General features: G+C 38.7%; 1 protein-coding gene across 1 annotated transcript; it reads right to left on the bottom strand.

Annotated features, from left to right (window-relative positions):
* Positions 1-4,449: 4,449 nt before the first annotated feature.
* LOC109215856 lies at positions 4,450-6,816 on the bottom strand. The gene is made up of 4 exons (XM_019379971.1): positions 6,700-6,816; positions 5,908-6,647; positions 5,562-5,808; positions 4,450-5,493 (listed from the first exon to the last, which is right to left on the bottom strand). The coding sequence occupies exons 1-4, from the start codon at positions 6,814-6,816 to the stop codon at positions 4,450-4,452; spliced, it is 2,148 nt and encodes a 715-aa protein (XP_019235516.1).
* Positions 6,817-12,310: the final 5,494 nt, after the last annotated feature.

Here is a 12,310-nt window from a genome sequence, read left to right on the forward strand (position 1 = left end):
GTCATGATGGAGTGCCTCTTACGTGATTTTCTTGTCCCTCTTCAGTTAGTTATTTACTCTTATTACTCACTGAGTTGGAAGTACTCACTTTACTCCCTGCACCTCGCGTGCAGTTGTAGGTATTGTTTACCCGGTAGCGGGTTATTAGCTGATTGAAGGTATGGCTATTGTAGCTGAGTAAGGTGACCGCTAGCGTTCGCGGCATCGGACTTTGACTTTGATTCCAGATTTTTATTTTGTATATTACTGGCCCTGTAATAGTGTTCAGACTCCTTTAGATGCTCGTGACTTGTGACACCCCGGTCGGGCTGTGTTGGGTTGTGGATATCGTTAATTAGTGTCATTTAGGCGTATTTTGCTATTCATTTATGTTTAATTATTTGAAAAAGGTTAATTGGTTAGTTGGCTGGCCTTGTCTTCACGAGAGGCGCCATCACGACCAGGGTTGGAAATTGGGTCGTGACAGCAAGATACGTGGGAGAGGGGGATGGGATGTGGAGAGAGAAACGTGGGGGAGTGGAAGATATGTTAGAGTAATTTTAGGACACTAATTATTATCATTAATTCCCTTAAAATGTACATAAATGGTAATTGGGTATATAAAATGTAATTATAGTAAAACTTGAGTAGGGAGGGTAATATAATTTCATATAGTGTATAGAAATGTAAAAATCTCTAGATTCAAACCTTGCCGCATAGAAAAGCTTGGTGAATATCGTTTCATGATGTTACCTACCAATAATATGAAAAATAAACTTACAATATTACAATGAAAAAGTAGGGTAAGAGGTAGAATTATATACAAAAAGGTAGGATAAAAGATAAAATAATACTATTTTTTAGTAATAAGGAAGGAAAAAGATGAGAGATAAAAGCAATAACGGTGTGTTATAGCGTGTTGGATGTCCATACTTAGACTCGATAGCTCCCGCATTAAAACTCAATATTTAATTTACTAAGGCCGTCAGTATGCCCGAGCGTCTTGCTAGTTAAAATCAAGAATGATGCAGGTTCTAGGTTAAATAAAGTGATAAAAAAACTGTTGGCCCAAGAACGGGTGAAGTTTTGAAGAATGACAAATGAACTCAGTCATGGACCAGGTCCATCTTGTGAAGCACAGTCATGATCAACCTATACATGTGAGAGGCACGTGAAGAAGATAAGTCCTACTGATAAAGCAGCAATATCTCCTGATCCGATCGAAAAAGTTGCATATTAGATAAGGAGACAAAAGTCTCCTTATATGAAGAGAACACAATCCAGGATAAAGATAGTGTTAGAGTTTGATATCATCGTGAACTCTTCTGCGATAGAAGAGCAGCAATTGAGTCCCAATCAAACTCTGATTACTAGCCTATTAAATAACAGTGATTGTTCTCTTTTACAGGTATTGCACAAACACAGAAGTTAAACTAAATTGAGAGAAAAAGAGCAAGGCGATTTTGCAAGCAATTTATGTGAGATTTGAGTGTGCACTCCTGAAACTACTTGAACGAGATAGAAGAATCAGTTCCATTGTGTCTTTCTTTTATTCTAGTTCAATTGTAGTAGGTGGTTTAAAATTGTACCTTTCAGCTTTCATAGAAGCAATTGTATTAGGTACTTAGAGTGTTCAAGTTATAGCTAACTTGAAGTTGTCACAATAGTTGAGGCTATGTGATACAACGGGATTAGAGTTAATCCTTAGGTTTACAAAGAGTTTTGTAAATGGCTCAGTGATTTTAGTGGAAGTTTGGAAAAATCCTACTGAGTAGTAGGTCGTGGTTTTTTCACCTTTTGAGCCAGGTGTTTTCCACGTAAAAATCTCTTTGTTCTTTACTTTCAGTATTTATTATTCCGCAAACTGTAGTAGTTGGAACACCTAGAAGAACCAGGTTCTTCTATAGAGTAGTTAAGCAAAAGTTGGGTACCACACAAATCACCCCCCCTCTTGTGTGGCATTAACGTTTAAAACATCAAAAACATATCCTAGGTTAATCGAATGTAATTGAATTTTCAATTGATCTGTTGATAAGGTATCCAAGCAAAGTACTAATAAGGTGATTGAGAATAAAACATCCAAGCATTTTACACTACATTATGTGAGTGCCTTACATATACTTAGATACTCTAAGTCATTTACACTTAGACTCAGATCATGCGCCACATGAAAACTCAATATTTAATTTACTAAGGCCGTCAGTATGCCCAATCGTCCTGTCAGTTAAAATCAAGAATGATGCAGGTTCTAGGTTAAATAAAGTGATAAAAAATATATCCTAGGTTAATCGAATAAACAAAAAACCCCAAGCTTGGAAAAATGCTCTCTTCTCTCTCTTGGCAACTTCATGGAACCTTGAGCAGCCATGGCTGCCGTGAACTCTCCCCAGCTGTTGGCTGTGGGAGAGCCATGTTTAAGCCCTAAAGAAAACCCTCCTAATAACATATGCTGGATGTCTCAATGAAGCCAAACTGTTACACGATTGCAGGAATTCAAGAGAATTCAAGGATCGTAGCACTGCTCCAGGAACAAATCGAGGAAGCAGAAAAGAATTGCAGAAGAGAAGAGAGAAGAAGGAAGAAGAAGAATAGAGAGATTTAGGAGAAATTGTGTAATTGTATATCATATCCTGTAATGATGTTTACAATCCTTATATGTAATGATTCATACATTCCAATACATTCCATATGTAACTAGATTCTATCTAACAGAATTAATAACAGAATTCTGTTATTCAGCTACTAACTAATGTAACTAACTTTCCCTCTCTTTAACTAACTTTTGGACTACTAACTACCGACTTTACTTTTGCTTCTCAATTCTACTTTAGTCGAGCTGAGCTTACTAAAATCATGTATCAGTACTCCCCCCAATCGAAGATCCTTGACCACAAGGATCAAAAGTAGGAAATCTCGTGTGCAAGACAGTAGCAAACTCCCAAGTAGCAGCTTCATTAGGAAGCCCCTGCCATTTAACCAAAACTTGTGCAACCGCCTTGTTTCCTTTCTTCACCATCCTTCTTTGTAAAATAGCTTCAGGATTAGGACAATATGGACTTGCCAGATCAAGAGTAGGTGGATAAGAAATCTGTGATGGAGTTTCATAACATCGTTTCAACAATGACACATGTACTTGGGATGGATTTGAACTCCAGTAGGCAGTAATAACGTATAGGCAACTGAACCCACCCTTTTTAGAATTTGGAAAGGGCCATAGTATTTAGAGGCTAACTTGTGAGAAGCATGATTAGATATAGTCACTTGCTTGTATGGTTGAACTTTAAGGTAGACCCAATCACCAACCTCAAATTGTCTATCACTCCTGTGAGTATCTGCCTATTGTTTCATTCTATGTTGAGCTCTCATTAGATGGTGCTTCAGCAGCTGGAGCATCAATTCCCTGTTGATCAAGGTGTTATCCACCTCGACTGAGGCTGACTCCCCTGGCAAGTAAGGTAAATGTAAGGGAGGTGGTCGAGCATACAAAGCTTCATAAGGGGTGGTCTGTATGGCTGAATGAAATGAGGTGTTATACCAGTACTCAGCCATAGGCAAGCAAGAGTACCAGTTAGCAGCATCATCATTGCAGTAACATCTTAAGTATGTCTCCAAACTTCTATTCAATACCTCAGTCTGACCATCAGATTGAGGATGATATGCAGAAGAAGTATTCAATTGAACTCCTTGTAATGTGAATAGCTCTTGCCAGAATTGACTAAGGAAGACATCATCTCGATCACTGGTAATAGTGTCAGGAAGACCATGTAATATCACCACAGTGTCCAAGAACACTTGAGCTACAGATTTAGCAGTATAAGGATTTCAATGGAATGAAGTGACCATACTTGCTAAGTCTGTCCACCACTACTAATATCACCTCATAGCCTTTTGATTTGGGTAGGCCATCAATGAAGTCCATACTAATTTGAGACCATAACACATCTGGGATAGGTAAAGGTTGTAACAACCCTGGATAAGCTGCCAAGTCAGATTTGTTCTTCTGACAAATATCACATTTCTGTACAAAGTCCTTCACCTTATTCCTAATTTTTTTCCAGTAAAACAATGTAAGTAATCTCCTTAGGGTAGCTTCAACACCTGAATGACCCCCTTGAGGAGCTGCATGCCATAGAGTCATGATTGTTCTTCTCAATTGTGGTTCTTTACCTATCACCAATCTGCCTTTTCTTCTCAGTTGGCCTTGGGACCATGTGAACTGTTTATGAGTGAGTGGATCAACTTCTAACTCTTTAATGAGTTTCTTAGTTCTTGATCAGAATTCCAGCTATCAACTATAGCTTGGAAAAGATCAGTATCACTAGATGAAACCAGTAATGTCAATATTTCAGCTCCAGTTACTCTAGAAAGGGCATCTGCTACTTTGTTCTCCACACCCTTCTTATACTCTATTGAGTAATCAAATGGCATTAATTTGGTTAGCCATAGTAGTTGGGAATTAATGTGTAGTGTCTACTCCATAAGATACTTCAAGGCCTTTTGATCAGTTCTGATGATGAACTTCTGCCCCAACAGATATTGTGACCATTTACTCACTGCATGTACCATTTCCAATAGTTCTCTATCATATACAGATAAAGCTGCATGCTTGGGTGATAGAGCTTTGCTAATAAAAGCTATGGGATGTCCTTCCTGCATAAGTGCTACCCCAATACCATGACCACTGGCATAAGTTTCTACAATGAAGGTCTTGGTAGCATCTGGCAATGCTAGAACAGGAGCTTGAGTGAGTGCTTCTTTCAAAGCTGCAAAAGCTGCATCTGCTGAAGTTGACCACTTGAACCCATCTTTCTTAGTTAAGTCAGTCAGGGGTTTGCAAATCACCCCAAAACCCTTAATAAATCTTCTGTAATAACCAGCTAGGCCTAGAAATCCCCTGAGCTGTTTGAGGGTTGTTGGTGTAGGCCAGTTTTGGACTGCTATCTTTTGAGGATCAGTAGACACTCCTTCAGCTGAGATGAAGTGTCCTAGATACTCAATCTTCTGAACCCCAAAGAAACATTTGCTCTTTTTTGCAAAGAGCTGGTGTTTACTCATGTCCACAAAAACAGATTTCAAATGAGTTAAGTAATCCTCTAAAGTGCTGCTGTATATGAGAATATCATCAAAGAAAACCAGTACATGTTTCCTAAGAAACTTCTGGAAAATAGAATTCATCAATCCTTGGAAAGTTGCAGGAGCATTTGATAGGCCAAATGGCATTACCAAATATTCAAAATGACCAGAATGAGTTCTGAAGGCAGTCTTAGGCACATCTTCCTTGGCCATTCTGAGCTGATGATATCCAGACCATAGGTCTATAGAGAAGACCTTAGAGCCCCCAAGTTCATCTAGCAAATATTCCACAATAGGAATAAGAAACTTATTCTTCACCATATGCTTATTCAAATCTCTATAATCAACACACAACCTCCATGATCCATCCTTTTTACCTACTAGTACCACTGGTGATGCAAAAGAACTGCAACTAGGTTGAATGATACCTTGATCTAATATCTGTTGTACAAGACTCTCAATAATATCCTTCTTGACTGAAGGATACCATCAGTACCATTTTATAGTACAATCCTGTGATCAAAGACACCCCTAGAAGGAGGTAATCCAGTAGGCTCTTCAAATAATCCAGAATATTCAGTTAGCAATTGTGTGAGACTATTATCTACTACAGGTTCCTCCTCAGCCTTAATAGCATGCCATTGTTCTTCTGTCTCCCCCATAGGAACCAGTTGTATCATACACAGTTGAGATAGATCCCCTGTATGTTTGACTATTTTATCAGCTTCCTGCACCTTCACTTGATTGCCAGCACCTCTGAGAAGGTGTTTCCTTTCTTTATACTAAAACTCCATAGTTAAATTCCTAAAGTTCATTTTAGTATCCCCAAGTGTTAGTAGCCATTGCACTTCTAACACTACTCCACATGAGCCTAAAGGTAGCAGTAAAAATTCTGCTGAAAACTCAGCACCTTGCAACAGCCAAGTAATTGTACATACTCTATCTACCATTATGTTTCCATTAGCAGCAGCTACTAATTGAGGTTTGGTAGACTGGATTGTACACCCTAAATGTTTGACAAATTCAGGATCTATGAAATTATGTGAACTACCAGTATCAATCAGTATACTTAAGGCCTTCTTTGCATGATAACCAGTAACCTTTAAGGTTCTGTACCCCAGTGGACCATTTTGGGCATGGATGGAAATTTCCATTTGTTCCATACCTTGAGATGATTCCAATAGGTCTATTTCCTCCTCTTGAATTTCTAACTCCTGTCCTTCCCCTGCATAAGGCCTTTCCTCTATTTCTTCCAATTCCAGTAGATATAATTGTTTGGAACTGTTACATCTATAGCCTGGTACATACTTTTCATTACAGAAGTAACACAATCCCTTTTCCCTCTTTTCATTCATTTCATCTATGCTTAAGGCTCTCTTAGTAAATCCCTTAGTATAGTTAGAGCTACCAGAATTAGGAGTTGGCAATAGAGGCTTACTATTGTTGCTTTGTGCTGCATATCTTTTAGTTGAAACACTTGTTGTATAAGTAGGTTGTTTAGTTACAGCCAGATAAACTTCATGCATCCTTGCAGTTCTGTACACTCGAGATAGAGGTGTTGGATTAGTCAGCTTCACAGCAATGTTCAACTCATGCTTCAACCCCCCCAATAAAACTACTGATTGCATTTTCCTGAGATAGTCTCACCCTATTCAAATTTCTTTCAAAGACAGCCTGATATTCCTTCACACTCCCAGTCTGCTTGATCTTCTTGATCTTCTCCATAGGATCATCGAAATCAGCAAACCTTTCCACCAGTGCCATCACATATTCGTTCCAAGTAGCAGGTTGTAAGTACTGCCTATACCTCATGAAAGAGAGACCACCGAATGGCTTCTCCTTCCAACTGCAATGCAGCTACTTCGACCCTTTCTTCAGCATCCACCTTTTCCATAGAGAAGAATTGTTCAATTTTGAACAACCACGATCTCAGATCTTCTCCATTGAATCGTAAAAACTCCATCCTAGACCACCTAGAGAAGTTGGAGTTGTGATGATTACAACTCGTAGGACTTTTCTCTCGATGAGATCTAGCTTCAGAAGGTCCATCATCCTCTGCTAATGGAGCTTTATCCTTCTGGTGTTCCCTTGAATTTGTCATCTGTTCCTTCAATTCAAGGACTACCTAATCCAACTGCTTTAAAGCTAAGACTTCTCCCGATAAAATCCTACATCAGCTATCAATTTCTGCATCAACTCTCGTAGATCAGGATTTTCTTCATTCGTACTGTCAGTAGTTCGAGCTCCTTTTGCCATGGTTCCAAGGATCACAAAGCTCTGATACCAATGTTACACGATTGCAGGAATTCAAGAGAATTCGAGGATCATAGCACTGCTCCAGGAACAAATCGAGGAAGCAGAAAAGAATTGCAGAAGAGTAGAAGAGAAGACAGAAGAAGGAAGAAGAAGAATAGAGAGATTTAAGAGAAATTGTGTAATTGTATATCATATCCTGTAATGATGTTTACAATCCTTATATGTAATGATTGATACATTCCAATACATTCCAAATGTAACTAGATTCTATCTAACAGAATTAATAACAAAATTCTGTTATTCAGCTACTAACTAACGTAACTAACTTTCCCTCTCTTTAACTAAATTTGGACTACTAACTACTGACTTTACTTTTGCTTCTCAATTCTTCTTTAGTCGAGATGAGCTTACTAAAATCATGTATCACAAACCAGATGGTATTTTGATTCAAACTCAACTAAAATCAATCGACTTTGTTCATGGAGAACAAACGATTTGCTTTGACATGGAGGAGCAGCAACAGTTTTCGAGAGAAGAAGGATTGCATCTGGCAATGTGGTAAAATTATCTGCTCGCGCACCAGCCGTGCAGGAACTTCAATCACTTCTGCCCAAACTTCTTGGAGTTAAGGGCCATGTTTTAACTGGATGGTTAGCGCCAAGGCAGTTGTTGATCAGGTTTGATCAATTGGAGGATTTCGTGATGTCGTTATCGCGAACAGTAAACTATTTTATGCACCAAAGGAGATGAACATCAATATAGGGTGTTCCCATGTCTATTGGATTCAATCCAAAGGAAGAAACCACTAAGGCTGTGGTGTGCATATCACTGCCAAATCTTGCTCCTGAATTGTTTGCAAGGAAGGCTTTGTTATCAATTGCTTCAGCAGTAGGCACTCCAATCGCAATAGACAAGGCAACTCAAACTCGATCAAGACCTAGCACTGCTAGAGTTAAGGTAATACTCGATCTCGCCGATAATCTTCCAAAGAGGATAAGGCTGCAGCATGTTGAAAATAGAACTGGAAATTTTTTGGAGGAATTTCAGGAAATTATATATGATAATCTACGTGCATATTGCAATGTTTGCAAACATCAAGGTCATGAAGAGGAGGTATGTCGTTTACTTTTGAAGAAGGTTCAAAAAGAGAACCAACTGGATGATCGTGATGTTGAAACTGCTGGGCACTTTCAACAGGAGTTAGCAAAACCTGCTGGTACAATTTCTACAAGGGTCCCTAATCCTAAAGCTGTTGTGTTGAAAGAACAAGATGTGACTCAAGGTGGGGTACATGATCGAATTGCGACTGCTGAACTGTTGGAAAAATCAGTTGCTAGTGATATGGTGGCATCTGGTGATCGAGCAGCTAGTGAACCAACTGATAAATCAATAGTAGTAGTGTTAGGACTGGACAAAGCTGGAGAAGAACCATTTGCTGCTGGTTCAAACTTGGAGGCTACAGTTACATTAAATGCATCTAGGATTGATAATATAGGTGCAGTCTCATACGCAAATTTCACCAACTGGGCAGGAGAAGAGACCTGGGCATAGTCATCGACCTACTGCTGCACGTGTGGAAGTAGTTGAAAAACCTGCTGGTTTTAAACCTACTGTTCAACATATGGAGGGGCAAGAACTGGAAGGTGTTGATGTGGCTGATCCACTTGAATCAGATACTCAAAGAACCTTAGAGTTTCTAACTCTTTTGATGTTCTGACACACGAACCTGTTTTGGATGATATTGCGATGATTATGTAGCGGTGTGATCGCGGTGCAACTTCAAAATCTGGGATTCCAAAATCTCCAGGCAGTCCAGAACAACAACTTCTTTCTAAGCATACAGGTGGACAACATGTTGTTTCGAAGGAAATTATTCCAGTTGATGAGCAAGAGGCAGTGGCAGCCACACCAACACTGAATATTTTTAGTCCGAATTTAGCTAAAATGGTGAAGGATGCCTAGGCAGCTATGTTGTTGAATACAACTCCAAAGGTTAAGGCACCTTTGGTCTGTTAGAAATTTTGGTAGAGCGAGACAACTAAACAAACACTCAAAACTCACTATTAGAGAGGTAGAGGAAAGGATGATTTCTATTCAACTTCACTCGCTCCAAATGGCTAGCATACATGGGTATTTATAGTAGAACTCCTACATGTATCTAGCCTAAACTTCATGTGTACATATTAACTAAGTCCACACATGTACACACTAGTCCATACATGCCTACACTAGTTCACACAAATTCACACATGTCCACACCTCACTCTTTTCTAACTATATGTATGAAAACATTAAATTTATGTAAACAAATCTAAACAAATGTGGACAAATGGAAACAAGTTTATTACTATTTTTAACATCCCCCCTTAAACTTGTTTCATTACTCTAAGCGCCATCCTTAACTTTTGAAAAGCGTCAATCTTCAAAGGCTTGGTGAAAATATCCGCAATTTGATCTCCAGACTTCGCATGCTCAAGCTCCACAACTTAATTAGATATGCAATCTCTAATAAAATGATATCTCGTATCGATATGCTTGCTTCTTTCATGAAATACCGGGTTCTTGGCTAAATCTATAGCCGATTTGTTGTCAACAAAAATCTTTGTAGCATCCTTCTGTGGTTGGTGAAGTTCTTCCAACAAGCTCCTTAGCCAAAATTGCATGGCAAACACACGAACAAGCTGCTACATACTCCCCTTCACAAGTTGACAAAGTCACAATTGGTTGCTTCTTAGAATTCCATATAAATGCAGAATTTCCAAGAAAGAAAACAAACCCAGTAGTACCTTTCCGATCATCAATATCACCAGCCCAGTCACTATCACAATATCCCAGGAACTTGGATTCTTTAGAAGATGAATAAAGAATCCATAATCAAGCGTACCTTTGATGTACCGAAGTATTCTTTTGGCTACCTTTAAGTGCAAGGTAGTAGGAGTTTCCATAAAGCGACTCAGGAGTCCAACTCCAAAAAGAATATCCGGCCTTGTACATGACAAATACCTTAAGCTTCCAATAAGACTCTTGAAAAATGTGGGATTGACTCTATCTCCATCTCCATGCTTGGATATTTTAACTCCACATTCAACGGGTGCTTACGGGATTGCAATTCTCCATCTCAAATTTCTTGAGAATTTCCTTTGCATACACTCCTTGAGAAATAAAAATGACATCCTTCCTCTGTGCTACTTGAATTCCAAGATAGTATGACATTAGGCCAATGTCCGTCATCTCAAATTCTCTAGCCATTGCTTTCTTGAATTCTTCAAACATCTTTGAATTATTTCCTGTAAATATCAGGTCATCTACATACAAGCAAACAAGTAAGATGTCACCATTTTTAGCAATCTTTACATAGAGGGAATGTTCATGTGGACACTTAGAAAAATCATTTGCTTGGAAATATTTGTCAATTCTACTATTGCAAGCTCGCGGGGCTTGCTTCAACCCATATAAAGCCTTCTTTAATTTTAAGACTTTATCTTCTTGTCCTTCAACCTTATATCCCGAAGGTTGATCAATATAGACCTCTTCCTCCAATAGGCCATTCAAGAAAGCCGACTTCACATCTATATGATGAATTTTCCATTGATTTTGTGCCGCCAAAGCAATGACAAAGGAAATTGTTTTCAAACGAGCAACCAGCGCAAATACTTCATCATAGTCAATGCCTTTTGCTTGTAGCCTTTAGCTACCAATCTTGCTTTGTACCTTTCTATTTCTCCCTTGGAATTCTTCTTTAGCTTGTACACTGATTTGACTCTAATGGTGCTTTTGCCTTTTTGAAGTGTGACTAACTCCCATGTATCATTCTTTTTTATAGCTTTGATTTCTTCATCCATTGCATCCCTCCATTTGAAATTTCGGAAAGCATCTTCAAAGCTTAGAGGCTCACTGTCCACCAGCAAACAAAAATGAGTAAAATCATACAAGTCATTTCTTACCACTTCCGTGTTTTCATACAAGTCACTGAGACTTCTACTCTTTTGAGGTGCTTCACTTGAACTTGAGCTTGATTCCCCTTCTTCTTGATCTTGTGGCGGAGGTGTTGAAGGTGATGTGATAGCCTACTCCCCATCTTCTTCTTCATCATCTTCAAAGAATGGACTAAAAGAGTATTCTTGCTCTTTAGATTTCCACTCCCAAGCATTATATTCATCAAACTCAACATCTCTACTTATGGTGACCTTGCCATTTTTGGGGTTATACAATTTATAACCTCTATAACTTTGATCATAGCCAATGAAGACATACCTCTCACTTTTGTCATCAAGCTTAGACCTCTTCTCATCTGACACATGTGCATATGCGATGCTCCCAAAAACTCTCAAATGAGCAACTTTTGGCTTGAAACCGCTCCATGCCTTTTGTGGTGTTTTTCCACGAACACTTTTGGTGTGACACCGATTTGATAAGTACACCGCACAAGCAACAACTTCAGCCCAGAACTCTTTTGGCATATTTTTGCTCTTCAACATACTCCTTGCCATGTTGAGAATAGTTCGATTCTTTCTCTCCACAATGCCATTTTGCTGTGGTGATCTCGGAACTGTCAAGTAATGACGAATTCCATTTTTCTCACATAAAATTTTGAATTCATTTGAAGTGAATTCTCCACCATTATCAGACCTAAGTGACTTAATTTGATAGCCACTTTGCTTCTCCACCATGCTCTTAAACTTTTTGAAGGTTTCAAACACCTCCGATTTTGCCTTCAAAAAATAAACCCAAGTATTTCGAGAAAAATCATCAATGAAAATTAAAAAATAATTACTTTTACCAAGTGAAGATGGCTTGATAGGTCCGCACACATCCATGTGAATTAACTCGAGAGGGCATCTTGCTCTTGTTAAAGACTCTTTAGGAAAGTTTTTCCTTGCTTGCTTTCCAAAGAGACATCCTTCACAAAGTTGGTGATGATCAATTGTTGGCAATCCATTCACCATGCTTTCCTTCTTCATCAACCTTAGGCTATCAAAATTCAAGTGACCAAATCTCATAT

This window comes from Nicotiana attenuata, unplaced genomic scaffold (genome assembly GCF_001879085.1).
Source record: "Nicotiana attenuata strain UT unplaced genomic scaffold, NIATTr2, whole genome shotgun sequence".
In the NCBI taxonomy this organism is placed as follows: Eukaryota; Viridiplantae; Streptophyta; class Magnoliopsida; order Solanales; family Solanaceae; genus Nicotiana; species Nicotiana attenuata.